An 18,788-nucleotide genomic window follows, 5' to 3' on the forward strand; every position below is an offset into this window, starting at 1 on the left:
GATTATGCAGGTAGGCCTAATCTGATTACATGAGCCTTTAAATCAGAAGAGGAGGGAAGAGAGGAAGTCAGAGAGATTCAAAGTGTGAGGACTTAACACTCCGTTGTTGGCTTTGAAGAGAGAGGAAGGAGGCTACAAGCCAAGGACTGTGGGGAGCCTCCAGAAGCTGGGAACAGCTCTCAGCTAACAGCCAGCAAGGAAATGAGGACTTCAGTCCTATAGCTGAACAGAACTAAATTCTGCTGACAACCTGACTGTGCCTAGAAGTGATTTTCCCCCAGAGACTCCAAATAAGAGCCCCAAGTGACTGACACCTTTACTTCATCCTTATGTGACACTAAGTGGAGCACCCAGCTGATCCCACTTAGACTTCTGATCTACAGAAAAATGAGATAATAAATGGGTGTTGTTTTAAGCCACTATGTTTGTGCTATTTTGGTATGGTGATAAAGGTTCTACTCACCAATTCCACTGTGTCTGTTGGGGGAAGGGGTTCCCCACATAACCAAACAATTTTCCAACACCAGCTGGGTGTCCTATAATGCAACTCAATTCTGACACTATCTACCTGGAGATCGCATCAGAGTCCACAGGTTAAGGGTTCAGTCCTACAAGATTGCCTCCCCCCATACACACTTCAGACAATAGTCACAAGCCCAAGTCACCTGGGCATTTACAAACCAGCTATAGATTGGAGGTTCTAACACCCCTCACCTTGGGTTCAATTAATTTGTTAGAGTGGCTCACAAAACTCTTAGAAACATTGTACTTACTAGATGACCAGTTTATTATCAAAGGATATAACTCAGGAACGGCCAGATGGAAGAGACACATAGGACAAGGTATGGGGGAAAGGTGTGGCGCTTACATGCCCTCTCAGAACGCATGCCACTCTCCCCAAATCTCCACATGTTCACCAGCCTAGAAGCTCTCCAAACTCTGTCCTTTGAAGTTTTTATGAAGGCTTCATTACATAGACATGATTGATTAAATCATTGGTCATCCATGATTGATTCAACCTTCAGCCCCTCTCTCCTCCCCAGTAGTCAGTGGTGGGTGGGACTGAAAAGCTCCAACCTTCTAATCAAGTGATTGGTTCCCAGGCAACCAGCTCCCATCCTTAGGTATGATCCAAAAATCTCACTAACATAACAAAAGACACCTTTATCACCCTCCTCACTTAGGAAATTCCAAGGGTTTTAGGAGCTCTGTGCTAGAAATATGGATGAAGACCAAATATATATTTTTTACTATAAATCACAATATCATAGCCAGTGATAGAAAATTAATGCAATGGTCAAAGAGGGAGATTTTAGAGAGAGATCTCTCTTGGTATATTAAGTGAATGCTCGGGCTGTGGCCTTCTTCCTGATTCTTTGGGGACTCTAGAATGGAGCTTGGGGAGCCAGGAAGACTAAAGAAGTTTCATACTATGAAAGGTGGAATAGATTTTCTATTTGTGAATATTTATCTATTAAAATAAATAGCCTACATAAACATCAGGCCAAAATCTTCAAAATTTGTTTCAGAAGAAACATCTAGAATTTTGACTACATTTTCCCTTTGCATCATTAATTTTTTCACTAATGCAAGAATCATTTAGTGTGTGCCCACAATGTCCAAGGAACCGGACTGTGTGCTAGAGATGCAGAGTTAAACAAAATGAAATCCCTGTCCTAAAAGAGCTCATATTCAAACTGGGGGTGATAGACAAATAAGCTGACAGCTGTATTTTACTGTGAAATGTATTCTTATGGAAGGGGGGATGGCATGCTGGGGGAGCTCAGATATTTATTCAGCTTGAAGGATCAGAGAAGGCTTCCCTGAAGAGGTAATGTCTTGACTGTCATGGACAAGTTAAGAGTTGACCAGGTGAAGGTTACAGGGTGGGAGTGGCTGAGAGGGAAAGCATGTTATGTTGAGGAAATTGCAACAGGTTTAGGGTGGCCAGAACAGAGTGCAGGGAAGGAAGATGAGACACAAGGCTGGAGAGATAGGAACCACATCCCAAGCATCTTTGAGAACCTTGCTATGGTATTTGAAATTTATATTATGGGCATTCAATAACAGCTACCTATTATTCTTACTATTTAATAGGGGATGAGAGGGAAAAGGGCTCCATGATCACTTCCAGATTTCTACTGGTATTCCTAGGTAGATAGCAGTGCCACACACCAATATAAGGAATTCAGGGATGGTGCAGTAATGGATATGTTGGTGTCCCACCCATATCACCGTTACTGTGCATTCACCAGCCACTGTGAATGTTGGCTGATAACTCACAGCTGTCCCATTCTTGGGAAAATTGTCCTAGAGCCCAAACCAAATGGAAGCCAACTAACTTTAAAGGTTAGGTCCCTCCCACAGACCTTAGCCAATGACTGACTGCCTGGGGTTGGTACAAAAGTCTAACTCCCTAGCCTCAAGCTGGGACTCATGGTATAACTTGCACTCTAGCATTTCTCCCATGACATTGTACTGAAGCTAGTCTCCAGCAGAGATCACATACTTGCTGAGCTATTACTTCTGCCCTAACCTTCTTCCCTCACTCCCTTTCTCTTGGAGCATTCTCTCAACGAGTAATTTGAATAAGAAACTCCATCTCAGGCTCAGCTTTTAGAGAATCTGACCCAAGACAGATGGGAAAACAAAATTTTGGTGGTGGGGAAGGCTGATTAATTCAGTTTGGGACATCTTAAGAATGAGGTGCCTGTGAGACATTAAGGTGGAACTATTCCAAAGACAGTTCGATATTCAGGGTTTGGGGCTCAGGAAAGAAGTCTGATCTGGATAAATAAACTTGGGAACTGTAAGCATGCAAAGCATGGTACATGAAATTAATGGGAGTAGATGAGATAGCCCAAAGAAAACATACAGAATAAAAAGAGAAGAGGGAAATATCAAAATTAAAAAATGGAAAAGAAAGAACATCCTGAATAGACTTAGAAATAAGGCCAAGAAAGTGGAGAAAAGACTATTTAGAACAATATTAAGAACACCACAGGAAGAGTTTCAGGAAATTGAGGTAAATGCCAGAAAGAATTTCAGGAAAATGTTATAAATACCAGAGAAGTCAGATGAAGATGAAGACAGAAAAATATCTGATGAATTTGACCAGTGATAAATCATTAATTATAGAAACTTAACCTATAAATATGTTTACACAGATATACAAAGATATACACACATATATATTTCATGTGGAAAATAAAGGAAAGGATTAAATCACAAACTATTCTATTTTGAGCATTGGGAGTATGGTGGGACATTTATTGAGATGGAATACACTGACTTAGAATATGAACCTACTTCTCCAACAGGGTGATCCAAGCTGAGGTTAAATTATCCCTGGTGTGAATGGCAGCTATTGACCATTAAAGCTGCCTTTTAAGCATAAAAGCCTGCCACCCATTACAAGCCACTTAGTCCAATGCAGCTTAAACCAGCTAAGGCGGACATGGAAATTCAGCCCACACGTAGCAAAGTGGGCCCTTACTATTAAGGCTTTATTGTGCCATCTCTTATGAACCAAGCAGCCAAAACTATGGGATTCTAAACCTCTTTTGGAAGACAGAATACAAAGTGGTTATGTCTGTTAGCTATTCAACACAAATCTATTTCCTTTCTTATTGGGAAAACAACTAGTCCACATTTTACAGCCTCCCTTGGAGCTAAGTGTAGCCATATGACTGAATTTTAAGCAGTGAAATGTAAGAGGAAGTAATACATGCCATTTCTAGGTTAAGGCTTTTAAGAAGTAAATATATGCATTTCATGTTATTTTTCACTTGTATAGATGAATGCAGATGATGACAGGGTCCTAGGAGATGGCAGGGCCATAAAATGGCTATATCCTGGGTCCCTGAATCCGTATATTGGAAGGAAGTCACCTGCCAACAAAGAACACCTACCTTGTACTATTATTTGGATGAGAACTAAACTTCTGCTGTGTTTGAGACATTAAATATTTGGGAGTCTATTTGTTACAGAATCTAGCTTAACATTAGTAGCCCTAGCATGGAGAAAGTTCAGGCCCAGGTTTTCCCTAGATTGTTACAGTCATATGTCCTCAGCTACAACCAATAGATAAGAGCCCATATAGGAACCAGGTAGATACCTACATGCTGTCATGTCCTACTGATATTTTGGACAACCTCAGGAAAAAGAGAATGTCTGGAACACTTTTTTTAGCAAGAAGGTCATCTGAACATTTACTGGATAGGCATGTACTTTAATCCTTCAATAATAGGCCCCTAAGTGGTTATCATCAAATGTTCAAGAGTTAAATTGTCCTGTCTCCCAAAATGTTCGTTAGTACTGCATCTGACGTGTAACCTTTAAGCATACAATCACCAGAGAAACCTGCTCCTGAGTCAAGCATTAGCTTAAGTTATCTTAAAGATGCCTTTAACTGCTTGACAATGTTTCTGGGACATTGTAACATCAGAATAATTCCTACTTGCACTGCAGCTGCAATACTATCCTAGTGTTAGGTATGGACCCTTATGAAAATTTAATTCTCCACATCAGTGCCTGCCATTGCTTTATCAGCTGTTGGTACCTACTTTGGCAGTAAGATTTTCTACCTCCATGGACTAAATGGCTGCTATGTCTTCTTCCTCTATTTCATTTTGTTTTGTTTCATTGTAGAGAGCTGTTGTTCAAGACCTCCTACCCTTGTATCAGTCTATTCACTCTTTACCACCAGAGGTCAATGGTCATATAGTAGATATTAACCAGGTACTAGTGGAAGATTCCTGATGCTATGTTTCCTGCCAGTAACACTTCATTAATTTAACAAACATGTATTGAGTACCTTACTATATGTTAGGCCCTGAGGTAAGGGTTAGCGACAAATGGGTGAACAAAATATTATACGGTCCCTGACTTCTTAATTAAATAATTACATAAAGAAATATAAACTTGCAGGGCACCTGGGTGGCTCAGTGGGTTAAGCGCCTGCCTTCAGCTCAGGTCATGATCCCAGGGTTCTGGGATCGAGCCCTGCATCAGGCTCCTTGCTCAGCAGGGAGCCTGCTTCTCCTTCTCCCTCTGCCTGCTGCTCCCCCTGCTTGTGCTTGCACTCTCCCTCTCTGTCAAATAAATAAATAAAATCTTCAATAAAAAAAAAAGAAATGTAAACTTGCAACTCTGACAAGTCCTATAAAGGAGAGATACATAATCTAAGTATGTATAACTGGGGCTTTGACCAATCAGAGAGGTTGAGGGAGGGTTCCTGGTAAGTGACAATTGAGCTGGGAGCTAAAAGATAAGTGGAATTAACCAGGCAAAGAAGGGAGAGGAAAGTATTCCAGAGATTGGAATAGCATGTGAAAAGGCTCTGTGCTAGGAGCATATCACAATCCAAGGACAGAAAAAAAGCCAGTGTGGCTGATGCAGAGAGGGTAAAGGAAATATTGTGGTATGAGATAAGGCTGAAGAGGCAGGGCAGGGTCACACCATGGAGGATCTAATAGACCATTTTAAGTAGCTTTTTCTTGATATTAACAGCAATTAGAGGCACTTCTATACCATGTAGGATATAGTAAGTCATGGCAGACTACCATTCCCAATACCACAACATTAGAAAGCCAGATAAATTGCAAAAATATCATATTTTAAAAGATGACAAAGATATGTATAAACAAAACAAAACAAAAAAGGACCTGAAATTAAGAGGGGCAGGAGCCCTTCTGAGATAAGCAGATTGTTGCCAGCCATTTTCTTCCCTGGGGACATTTGCTAATCCTTGGAAAAGCTGAAGATCAGGTTAGCCCAGCTGAAGGGCTTTGCTGGGAAAAAGAGAAAATCAGCAAAATAGACCAAAACCCCCATAACATATGGACCAATATTTTTTAAACCATGAAGACAGTGGAGAGTGACCAAACACACAAATGGAGGTAAAAGTAAACCTGAAAAACACACTAAAATTGGTACAATTTGCATTTTTTGTTTTTGTTTTGTGAGACTGTATTCCCCAAACTGGACAAGACTTGAAGGTAGAAACTGTATCATTCATAATATTCAGCAATCAACCAAAAAGCCTTAGATATGCAAAGAAACAGGAAAATGTGACCTATACTCAAAAAAATAAAAGCAGTCAGTAAAAATCAACCCTGAGATGATATAGATGTTGCAACCAACAGAAAAGAACTTTAAAGCAGATATTCCAAATATATTTGAGGACTTAAAAGACAATATATGCAAAATGAATATACAGATAGGGAATATCAGCAGAGACACAGAAACTATAAATATGAATCAAATGGAAATTCTATAGCTAGAAAATATAAAATTCACTAGATTGGCTTAGGAAATGACAGAAAAGTCAATGAACTTGAAAGAGCAATAAAAAACACAATAATCTGAACAACAGAGAGAAAAAAGATTGGGGATAAAATGAGTAGAGTCTCAGGGATCTGTGGGACAATATCAAGCAGTCTAGCACATACAAAACTTCAGTTTCAGAAGGATACAAGAGAGAATGGAAAAGAAAAAAATATAAGAAACGGTGGCCCTAAACTTCTTGAATTTGTTGAAAGACGTCAATTTAAATATTGAAGAAACTGCACTGAACCCCAAACAGAAGAAACACAAACAACTTAGGAACATAATACTCAAACTCCTGCCATTTGAAAATCAACTTAAATATCCAAGAAGTTCAGTGAACCCCAAACAGATTAAATACAAAGAAAGCTACACCTAGACACATCATAGTCAGACACCTGAAATCTAAAGATGAACTTTTGAAGGCAGAGAATATATTTAAAAAACTCCTCATGATTAAAAAAATTTTCACAGAAAATCAGAAACAGGGACATGTGTGAAAAACCCTTCAGGTAACATCAAACCCAATAGTAAAATATTAAATCATTTTCCTCTTGAGTCAAGAGCAAGGCAAAGATGTCTTTCTTCACCAATTCTACTCAATATAATGTGAAAGCATCAAAACACTGATGAGAAAAATTAAAGAAAACTTAAATGAAGATCTATACCACATTAATGGACTAGAAGATTCAATATTGTTAAGATGTCCATTGTTGCTAAGTTGTTTTATAAATTCATACAATTATTATCAAAAGTTCCTGAAGCCTTTGCTTAAGTAAAAGAAGCTAATTCTAGAATTTATTGAAAATTAAAATGAATGACGCTATCCAAAACAATCTTGAAAAATAACAAGTTGGAGGAGTTTACACCACTTGACTTTAAGACTTACTCTAGAGTTATGATAATTAAGCAGTGTGATATTGGCAGTAGAGTACATTAATGAGTTTGTGAAACATAGTAGTGTCCAAAAATATACCTACATATATATAGTCATTTGATTTTTACCAAACTGAGAAGCTAACTCAGTGGAGAAAGGAAAGCTTTTTTTAAGCAGTTGCTGTAGGAACACTGGATATCTCTATGGAAAAACAGTGAACCTTGTTCACTATCTCAGCCCATACACAAAAAGTAATTCAAGGGGCGCCTGGGTGGCTCAGTTGGTTAAGCGACTGCCTTCGGCTCAGGTCATGATCCTGGAGTCCTGGGATCGAGTCCCGCATCGGGCTCCCTGCTTGGCAGGGAGTCTGCTTCTCCCTCTGACCCTCCTCCCTCTCATGCTCTCTGTCTCTCATTCTCTCTGTCTCAAATAAATAAATAAAATCTTTAAAAAAAAAAAAAAAGTAATTCAAGATGGGTCATAGTCCTAAATCTAGAATCTTGGAATAGGCAAGGATTTATGGGCAATAAAATGAAATAAAAATAAAATAAAATAAAATAATAGATTGACCTTCTTCAAAATTAAAAATTTTGCTCGTCAAGAGATACCACTAAGAAAATAAACAAGCCACAGACTGAGGAAAAATATTATAAAACATGTATCTGACCAAAGGTTTATATCCAGGATACATGAAGAATGTCTACAGTTCAAAAATTAAAAGACAAAAAACATCCCAGTTTTTTATTAAATGGCAAAAATCTGAATGGGCAATTCACAAAAGAAGATACACAAATAAGTTATAAACATATGAAAAGGTGCTCAACAACTTTAGCCATCAAGAAAAAGCAAATTAAAACCACAATAAGATACCATTTCACACACACCGGAAAGGCAAATATCAAAAAGATGCTGCTGAGAATTTAGAACAAATGGAACATCCATACATTTCTGATAGTAATGTAAAATGTTATAACCAATTAGAAGAACTGTTTGGATGTTTTATATAAAGTTACACTTGTATCTGTTCTATGACTCATTTAGTCTATTCTTTTTTTTTTTTTTTTAAGATTTTATTTTCTTAACTGATCTCTACACCCAACATGGGGCTCAAGTTCACAATCCTGAGACCAAGAGTTGCATGCTCTACCGACTGAGCCAGCTAGGCACCCTTCAGTTAGTCCACTCTTTAAGTATTTACACAAGAGAAACGAAAATATATGTTCACAAAAAAACATTAAAAAATTTATAGTTGCCTATTAAAAGATACTCAACATCACTAATTATCAGAGAAGAGCAAATCAAAACCACAGTGAGATACCATGTCACACCCTCTAGGGTGGCTACTATCAAAAAAATTTTTTAAAAATGAAAATAACAAGCACTAGCAAAGATATGGAGAAATTAAAAGCCTTGTGTACTGTTGATAGGATTGTAATTAAATGGTGTAACCACTGTGGGAAATTGTATGATGATTCCTCAAAAAATTAAAAAATAGAGCTACCATATGATACAGTAATCCCAGTTCTGGGTATATACCCAATGAATTAAAAACAGAGTCTCAGAGAGATATTTGCAAACCCGTATTCATAGGAGCACTATTCACAGTAGCCAAGCAGGGGAAGCAACCAAAATGTCCATCAAGAAATGAGTGAATAGCATACAATGGAATATTGATCAGCCCTAAGAAGGAAGGAAATCCAGTCACACGTTACCACAAGGATGAACCTTGAAGACATTATGCTACATGAAATAAGTCAGTCACAAAAACACCAATGCTGTATGATTCTACTTATATAAGTTGTCTAGAGCAGTAACATTCACAGAAACAGAAAGTAGAATGCTGTTAGTAGGAATTGGAGGGAGGGGAAAAAGAAAGTTATTGCTTAATGGAGACAGAGTTTCAGATTTGCAAGATAAAAAAGTTCTGGAGATCTGTTTACAACAATATGATTGTACTTAACAGAACTGAACTGTATATTTAAAGATAGTTAAGGAGGGCACTTGTTGTGATGAGCACTGGGTATTGTATGTAAGTGATGAATCACTAAATTCTATACCTGGAGTTAAAGTTGATTCTTTGAAGGAAAAAAAAAGTTAAAATGCTAATTTTGTGTTTTTTCACAACTAAATAAAGATTATAGTTGCCTTATTCATTACACCAAAAAACTAGAAACTAGCCAGGTGTTCATCAGCAGGAGAATGATAAACAAATTGTGATATATTTATAAAGTGAAATACTACTCAGTGATTTTAAAAAATGAACTAGTGTTACATTCAAAAACATGAATTAACCTTAAAAAGTACTATGTTGACAGAGAAAAGCCAGACACGTAAGAGTACATATTGCATTATTTTATTTATATGAAATCTAAGAATGGAAAAAAATACTAATTTATGATGACAGAAATCAGAACAGTAGTTGCCTCTGGGCTAGGGGCAATGACTGAGAAGGGAAATGGAACTTTCTAGGATGATGGACAGATTCTATATTTTGTTTTGGGGAGTGGTTACAGAGATGTATGCAATTGTCAAAATTCATTGAATAGAACATCTAATTAAACCTGAATAAAAAAACCTATTTTAAAAACACAATGATACTACGTAAAATAAGCCAGTCACAAAAAAAGACAAAGGCTGTATGATTCTACTCATAGGAGATAGCTAAAGTAGTCAAATTCACAGAAACAGAAAACAGAATGGTGGTTATAAGGAGTTGGAGGGGGGTGGGTAAGGGGAGTTGTTTAATGGATACAGAATTTCAGTTTTGCAATATGCAAGAGTTGTGACAATGTGTTGCAAAAATAATGTAAATATACTTAACACTACTGAATTGTATACTTAGAAATGGTAAATTTTGTTATGTTTTTATCATAATTAAAAATAAAAGTTTAAGAGGTGCCTAGGTGGCTCAGTTGGTTAAGTAAGTGTCCAACTCTTGATTTTGGCTCAGGTCATGATCTCAGGGTTGGGAGATCCAGCCCTGTGTTGGGCTCTGCACTGAGCATGGAGCCTGCTTGGGATTCTCTCCCTCTTTCTCTGCCCCTCCAACCCCCACCCCTGCTGGTGTGCTCTCTCTCTCTCTCTAAAAATAAAAATATAAAAAAATAAAAATTAAAAATTAAGAAAAAAACCAGTGAGGGGGTACCTGGATGGCTCAGTTGGTAGAGCATGCAACTCTTTTTTCTTTTTTTTTATTATGTTATGTTAGTCACCATACATTACATCATTAGTTTTTGATGTAGTGTTCCATGATTCATTGTTTGCGTGTAACACCCAGTGTTCCATGCAGTACGTGCCCTCCTTAATACCCATCACCAGGCTAACCCATCCCCCGACCCCCCTTCCCTTCTAAAACCCTTTGTTTCTCAGAGTCCATAGTCTCTCATGGTTCATCTCCCCCTCTGATTCCTCCCTCTTCATTTTTCCCTTCCTACTATTTTTTTTTAACCTATTAATGTATTATTTGTTTCAGAGGTACGGGTCTGTGATTCATCAGTCTTAAACAATCCACAGTAGAGCATGCAACTCTTGATCTCAGAGTCGTGAATTCAAGCCCCACCTTGAGCACAGAGATTACTTAATAAAAAAAAAATTGTTTTAAAAACCAATGAGATACCCCTATAAACCCACCAGAATGGCTAAAACTATAAAGGCTGACAGTATCAAATATTGCTGATGATGTAGAGCAAAGGGAACTCTCATAACTTGCATGCAGGAAATTAAAATGGGAAAAGGTTTGATAGCGTCTTATAAACTTAAATGTACACTATACTTTAACATAGAAATTCCACTCCTAAGTGTTTAACCAAAAGAAATTAAAATATGTGTCCATAAAAAGACTTGTGATTAACATAATAAAATAAAAATAAATAAATAAATAAAAGAGAGACTTGTAAAAAGCATATTCCTAGCAGCTTTATTGGAATCAGCCCAAATGTCCATCAACAGGAAAATACATAATTAAATTGTGCTGTATTCATACGATTGAATACTATTTGTCAATGAAAAGAACAAGCTATTTATACACACACAATAACACGGATTAATATCAGTTGGGGTGTTGTATGATGCCACTTCTATGAGGTTATAGAAGAAGCAAAATTAATGTAAGATAGGAAAAACCCTGGAACAGTGTTTCCCTCTTTGTGGGAGACACAAATTTACTGAAGAACACAAAGGAACTTTCTGGAAAGAAAGAAATGTTTCATATCAGGGTCAGCAATCTTTTTCTGTAAAGGTACATATAATAAATATTTTATGCTTTGCAGGTCGTATACTGTTTCTGTTGCATAATCTTTGTTTTCCTTTATTTGTTGTTGTTTTTACAGTCATTTAAAAATGAAAAAACATTTTTAGCTTCCAGGCTGTGAAAAACAGGCCATGGCCAGATTTGGCCCATGCGCCATAATTTGCTGACCCCTATTCCATATCATGATAACGTCTAAACTATGTGGGCATATCCCTTTATCAAAATGATAGATCTATAATATGGGCATTTCAGTGTGTACAATTGTACCTCAAAAATAGAGGACTGCAAAATAATAACAATAGCAATAATAACCAAGTTAGAGATGAAATAATAATGGTAGAATGTTGATAAATTTTGAAGCTGGGTGATGGGCATACGGTGTTTGGTTATATTATTCTGTTTCTTTTGTATATGTTTGCTATTTTCCACAATAAAAGTTTTTAAAAAGAGAAGAAAGACTTCCAGGATGTAGCTGAAGCAGTATTTAGAAGGAATGTTCTAGCTTTAAGTGACTATATTAGAAAATAAGGAAGATTTCCAGTTTAAAAAATTAAAAAGAGCAACGAATTAAAAACATAGAAAGTAGGGGCGCCTGGGTGGCTCAATAAGTTAAGTATCTGCCTTCAGCTCAGGTCATGATCCTGGGGTCCTGGGATGGAGCCCCATGTGTTGGGCACCTTGCTCAGCAGGGAGTCTGCCTTTCCCTCTCCCTCTGCCCCTCCCCCCACTCATGCTCTTGCTTGCTCTCTCTGTCTCTCTCAAATGAATAAATAAAAAATCCTTTTAAAAAACCACAGAAAGTAGAATGAAGGAAATAGTAAAAATATATAAAAAGCACACATACACTAAAGAAAAATCAACAAAACCAAAAGTTGATCTTTGGAAAAGATTTTAAAAATCCATAGTCCGCTAGCAAAACTGATCAAGAAAGCGAAAACACAAATTATCAACATCAAGAATGAAAAGGGGGCATCACTATAGATCCTAAGGCTACTTAGAAGATTGCATGAGCTTATTAGGTACATCTTTGTGCCAGTGAGTTTCACAGCATATATGAAATGGACAATCTTCTTTTAAGCCATAACTTACCAAAAGTGGTACAAAAGGAAGTAAAAGGTTTGAATAGTCCACTATCTATTCCAGAAATTGAATCTGTAATTTAAAATCTCCACACAAAGAAAAGAGCAATAGGAATCTATTTAAAGAGATTTAGGTAGAAAACTGACAAGATCAGATTCTATTTTGAAAAGACCACTTTGCGGGCGCCTGGGTGGCTCAGTTGGTTAAGCGACTGCCTTCGGCTCAGGTCATGATCCTGGAGTCCCGGGATCGAGTCCCGCATCGGGCTCCCTGCTTGGCAGGGAGTCTGCTTCTCCCTCTGACCCTCCTCCCTCTCATGCTCTCTGTCTCTCATTCTCTCTCTCAAAATAAATAAATAAAATCTTTAAAAAAAAAAAGAAAAGACCACTTTGCAAAGTGGAGAAAAGATTGAAAGTGATAAAAGTAGATGTGGAAAGAGTAGTTAAAAGACAATTGCCAGTGGTTGTCAGGCACTAGGGAGAGGGAGGTATGAGTAAGTGGAGCACAGAGGATTTTTAGGGCATTGAAACTATTCTGCATGTTACTATTATGATACACGTCATTATACATTTCTAAAAACCCATAGAACATACAAAACCAAGAGTGAACCCTAAAGTAAACTACGGACTTTGGGTGATAATGATGTATCAATGTATGTTAATCAGTTATGACAAATGTACCACTCTGGTTCAGGATGTTGATAGTGGGGGAGGCCATGCATGTAGTTTGGGCAGTGGGCATATGGGAACTCTGTACTTCCTATTCAATTTTGTTGTGAACCTAAAATGGCTTTTAAAAAATTACTTTAAAAAAAGACAATTGCAATAGTTCCGGTGGAAGTTGGCGGCTTGGAGCAGAATGGTAATAGTAAAAATAGAAGAAAAGAAGAACATTGAAGATTGAAGGAGCATGGAGAATCTTTGAAGTATGAGTTGTAGAAAGTGAACTAACCAATAAAGTATAATGGACTTAAAGGACAGTGGTAAAGGGCATTTTAAGAAGAGAAACATGAATTTATAGTGAAAACAATATACCTTGTTGCATGACTTTCTGCTACAATACTTGGCTGTTTGAGTGCAGGTGCAGAGAAAGTCAAGAGTTAGGATCATCCAGAATTTGGATTTTGTAGATGTGTTTGACCAGAAAGTCAGAAATAAGAATGTGTTCAAATGATGGATTATGGAATCTAAGATGGATACAAAACAAGGGTTTATGGGTTGGAAGAAAGCAGAAGTCAGTAGACAGGAAGACCTGCTGTAAAATACAGGCACGAGTGAAAGAAAAGGAGGATACAGTCAAAGAGTATGATGTCTGAATCTATGATTTTGGAGGTAAAGCATTTTCAGTAGCAATTATAGATGATGACAAAGCCGAAGGTATAATGATAGCAGTGGATGGCCAAAGTGGAATGGAAGAAAAGATGAGTACAGATTATATGGCAAAGAACTAAGTAGCCAAGGTGTTAGAATATGCCAATCGGCTGCAGATGATGGTGAAGAACATGAGCCTGGGAGATACTGCCTGATTTTCCTACACACATTTTTGCAGAAATTCAGGCCCTAAAGGGATGTTGAAAGTCATCAGTCCTTTGGCCTTCTGACTCCAGCTGTTTGCCTTTCAAGAACATCCATCTCATTGTGCAGGGCTCTTTTCTATAGCTGGCTCACCAAGATCTGCTTTCCAGTCTGGCTCCTGATAGCCAGTCCCAACATTTTAAGATCATGAAGGCACATAAGAGGTCAAGGCAGTGTTGGATGCATGCACAGTGATGGCACAGTCAATTCTGTCTCCTGCTTCATAAAAGCACTAGAAAGGAATTGGGGCCTTTCACATGGTAAATTCTGGAAAACTCTGTCCTTCTCCCTAGAGTTGAGTTGCTATCTGCACCTGACATGGCCACACGAGTCAGTAAGGGGACACGTAAAAAGATGTCATGAGAATAATGGGAGCCAGTTTTCTCACTATTAAAGAACTGAGTCACAACATGGAAAGGGTTAGAAAAGACAAAATGAACTCTGTGGCATTCAATTATAATTGGAAGTATTAATATGAATTCATGGTTTTAGATAGATGATAGATAGATTTGAATAAAATTAAAATCCATACATGCACGCTGATATAAATACATGAATAAATAAATAAATGGTAGAAAAGGTAAGGCTCTTTCTTAACACTACAATACCAACCGATAAACACAGAAAGAACCCTGGAGTTAGAAAATCAATGGGTACCTTTGAAACCAATATAAGACATTATATGTTAATTAATTGAATTAAAAATTTTTTTTTAAAGATTTTATTATTTATTTGAGACAGAGAGAATGAGAGAGAGAGCACATGAGAGGGGGGAGGGTCAGAGGGAGAAGCAGGCTCCCTGCCGAGCAGGGAGCCCGATGCGGGACTCGATCCCGGGACTCCAGGATCATGACCTGAGCCGAAGGCAGTCGCTTAACCAACTGAGCCACCCAGGCGCCCCAATTGAATTAAAATTTTAAAAATATTTAAAAAAAGAAAATCAATGGGTATTAAAATTAGTGAGCAAAAGTTTGATGAAAAGCAAGATATTTACACAGACTTAAAGTATCTGTTTACAGATTATGTGCTAATTACAATGGGAAGAAGATAGTAACTCTATACTGGAGAAATTTAGTAGATTTTGAGACCATCTAAACCAAGTAATCAAAATTAACATCACAGCTGGGACAATTGATATTGTGTGCATCCTGATATAAAGCACTGAAAAGGATAACACATCACTTCTGTAGTATTCTGCTTAAAGATGCATAACCTAAATCTAACCATGAGGAACATGGGATAAATCCAAATTGAGGGACCATCTACCAAATCACTGACCTGAATTCTTCAAAAAATATTCAGGTAAAGAAAAAACAAAGAAAGTCTGAGAAACTGTTCCGGATGAAAGGCACTAAGGAGACATGACAACTAACCATAATATGTGATCCTGGATTGGAAATTGGCCTGGGGAAAATTAGCTATCATGTATTTTTGACCATTGACAAAATTAAAATATGGACAATAGTTTCATATTATTGTATCAATGTTTAATTTTCTAACTTTGATAATTATACCATAGTTATATACAAGAATGCATTTTTTAGGAAATACACACTGATGTATTTAGAGATAAAAGGGCAGAATGTCTACACCTTACTCTCAAATGGTTCAGAAAAAATAATATACAAAAGCTTATAAACAGAGAATGAAAAGTAATTAGGCAAAATGTGAACAATTGCTTAATCTGGGTAGGGTATGCAAGAATTCCTTGAATTTTTCTTGCAGCATTTCTGTAAGTTTGAGGTCATATCAAAATCAAAAATTACCCAAAAATCATGGACACATTCTACCTTGGGTCAGTACCCATCTTCTTATTTCCATACTTCTAGTTAATCAGCTCCCCTAAGTTTGAGCCTGTTTGGCTCCCAACTTTGAAGTTAGCTCTCTGTTTAGCATTCTGGATCATCAAACCAGTGTGGATTGCCTATTCTAGCTCTGACATTGGTCCCCCTTCTGGATTCATCTCTCATTATTTTACCATCAGCTCCAAGCATCAAAACCACACGTAAGAGAAATACCAAATCATAACATCTCATCTGATCCCCGGGGATACATCCTGTCCACGGTGAGCCACATATCTCCCATTTCCTCCTTTCCTTTATTTTCTCACTTGTACAGGGCTCAGGATGTAGCAGGTGTCTGATTCATACCTGTTGGATTGATTTGAACTTGCCTGCTTCATAGATGTGAAGAAATCTTTTATTACTTTCCTAAAATTCCCACTCTCATGAGTCTGAAGGAACCAGAGACAGTCTCTGTGAAACATTTATGGACTCAAAGCTCAAGGAGGAGCCAAGATTTTAAATGGTTTGGGAGGAATCATCCTCATCCCTGCCTTATTTACACACTGCTCCCTTAAACAAACCATCCAAGGACTCTTTAAACATAATTGGTGGGACTGGGGAAATCACCATTTTTCTTATGCAAGTAGTAATTACAAGATGACTTTTCTAGGCCTGGCAACTGGAGATTTTGAATGATTATGGGATATATACTTAATAATAATCATAATAGCTACCATTTTATAAAGAAGCTATGTGTCAGAAAATGTGAAAGATGCTTTATGTGTATTATCTCTTTTCATCCTCATGCCAACCCTGGGAAGTACTTCCTTTACAAATAAGGAAAGTAAGGCTCAGGGGGGTTAGGTGACTTACCCAAGTTAAAATAGCTCTTAAGTGGGTAGAGCTGGAAATTGAATCCTTCATGTCTCTTTGATTTCAGAGCCCATACTTCTGCCATAGCATCATATCAAGCCAGTAACAACCCTGCAGTTTCTCCACACTGACTTGTTAAGGGGTCTTCCTAACAGCTGATGTTAGTTACTTTGGAGAAAGGATTAATTTTAGTGGGAATGTACATAAACCAGGGTTTCTCATACCATTTCAAACATATAACTTGCACTCGATTTGATGGACTTAATGTCTCCAAAACCTCCAGAGGGGAACTTTTTCAGCCACACCCAATCACCCTAGAAAGAAAAGGCAGAGAGGAATGATCAGACTTAGTTGCCAACAGCTTTAGAGCAATGTCCCTTCCACACGAAGGGTTTATAATCAGACCGTCAACTCAAACAGGTTTTGTTCTTCCTCCATCACCCTCCACCACATGGACATTGTGTATTTGAGCTAAAAATGAGGTCATGCAGGGACGCCAGGGTGGCTCAGTTGGCTAAGCATCAGACTCTTAATTTCACCTCAGGTCATGATCTTAGGGAAGTGGGATCAAGCCCAGCATCAGGCTCCATGCTCAGCGGAGAGTCTGCTTGAGATTCTCTCTCTCTTTCTCCCTCTGACCCTCCCCCACTCACTCTCTCTCTCTGTCCCAATAGATAGATAGATAGATAGATAGATAGATAGATAGATAGATAGATAGACAGATAGATAGATAAATCAAATCTTTAAATATGAGGTCATGCAGAGAAGTGAAAGGTAAAAATTCCAATTAACTAAAGACAGGAAACCATTGCAGGTATGCAGGCCCCAGAAAGGGAATGATACCACTCTGCAATGACTCCCTTCACTAACTGCAGAAAGTGCTAGGTCATTTCACTTATTCATAGCTAAGTGATATAGCACCAGGTCCCCTGCGATTAATGATGATGGTTGGTGGTTGCAATTCTTACTGCCTTGAGGCATCCATGGTGGGAGATGTAAGGCCGGAGATGTAATGCAGCAAATGTTTTCTGCATTTACCTTGCTCCATTTTTCTCTTGTGGGACAGGCCATTTTGGGGGCCTCTTATGCTTCAATCATAAACCAATTGGCTTCAATGTAGATTAAACATTTCTTATTTGGATGCACAAATGTACTACCGTAGTAATACAAGTAATCTGGACTCTTTCAGAAGTCTATTTCTGACTTTTTAAGTCCAAAGCAGCTATTTCTAAGGCTGCTGTCAAGTCAAAAACAACAATTATTTTATTGTCTTCACTTTAACACCAGCCCCTGATAGATAATTTTCTTCTCCTTGCATAGCCCAAGGATTCATCAGTCATCAAGCCCTATTTAGCTTCTGTCCGACCCAAATTTTTTAAAAAAGCAATACAAATATAGATTCCTTTTTCTCCCTGATAATAATAATGCCTTGCATTTGCACAGTGCTCTTTACCCTTCAAAGTGCTTTCATATCTATTACCTATAGCCTGGAGATTCCATTTCAGCCTGCACCAATTTGTCATCAGGTAGAGATAATAAAGCAGAGAGCTCTGTGCAGTCAAATTCCAAGAATAAGAGAGTGTAACCACTCTCTTATTAAGGAATATATCCAGCTGTGGCACTGCATCTGGAGACCCGCCAGAGGCAAAGGCTAATAACGGGAGCTGCGGACATCTGAGTTACACGCCCGCACCTTGGGTTAGAGGGTATCTTCGAGCCAAGGAGCTTGAAACCCGTTAACTAGGGAATGGCTCTCAGAGGCCTTCAGCAGCTGAACAGAACTGGGCCAGCCAGGTTCAGTGCCCACAGAGCCCACCAAGGCTAAGTCCAGGATCTGCGCCTGCCTGTAGCAGAACGGTCAAGCACGAAAGGCAGCCTTCCTGGTCTCTTGCTCAAAAACTCCCTGAGCGTGGCCCCAGACCAGCTGCATCATGGTCACCCGGAAACTGGTTAGAAAGGCTGAGTCTCACGCTCCAACCCACACTTAATTCCTTAATCACCGAAGTCATGAGGGCCAGACATGA

General features: G+C 38.1%; 1 protein-coding gene across 1 annotated transcript in view; it reads right to left on the reverse strand.

Moving 5' to 3' along the window:
* Window positions 1-18,788, reverse strand: part of GUCY2F (guanylate cyclase 2F, retinal) — an 87,516-nt gene that overhangs the window by 30,045 nt on the left and 38,683 nt on the right. Inside the window, exon 7 of the mRNA XM_064574852.1 lies at window positions 16,989-17,078. Coding sequence (XP_064430922.1) covers window positions 16,989-17,078 — 90 coding nt within the window. The remainder of the gene's footprint in view (window positions 1-16,988; window positions 17,079-18,788) is intronic.

This window comes from Mirounga angustirostris, unplaced genomic scaffold, assembly GCF_029215605.1.
Source record: "Mirounga angustirostris isolate CCGP_5_RB_7025 unplaced genomic scaffold, mMirAng1.0.hap1 SCAF_11, whole genome shotgun sequence".
Classification (NCBI taxonomy): Eukaryota; Metazoa; Chordata; class Mammalia; order Carnivora; family Phocidae; genus Mirounga; species Mirounga angustirostris.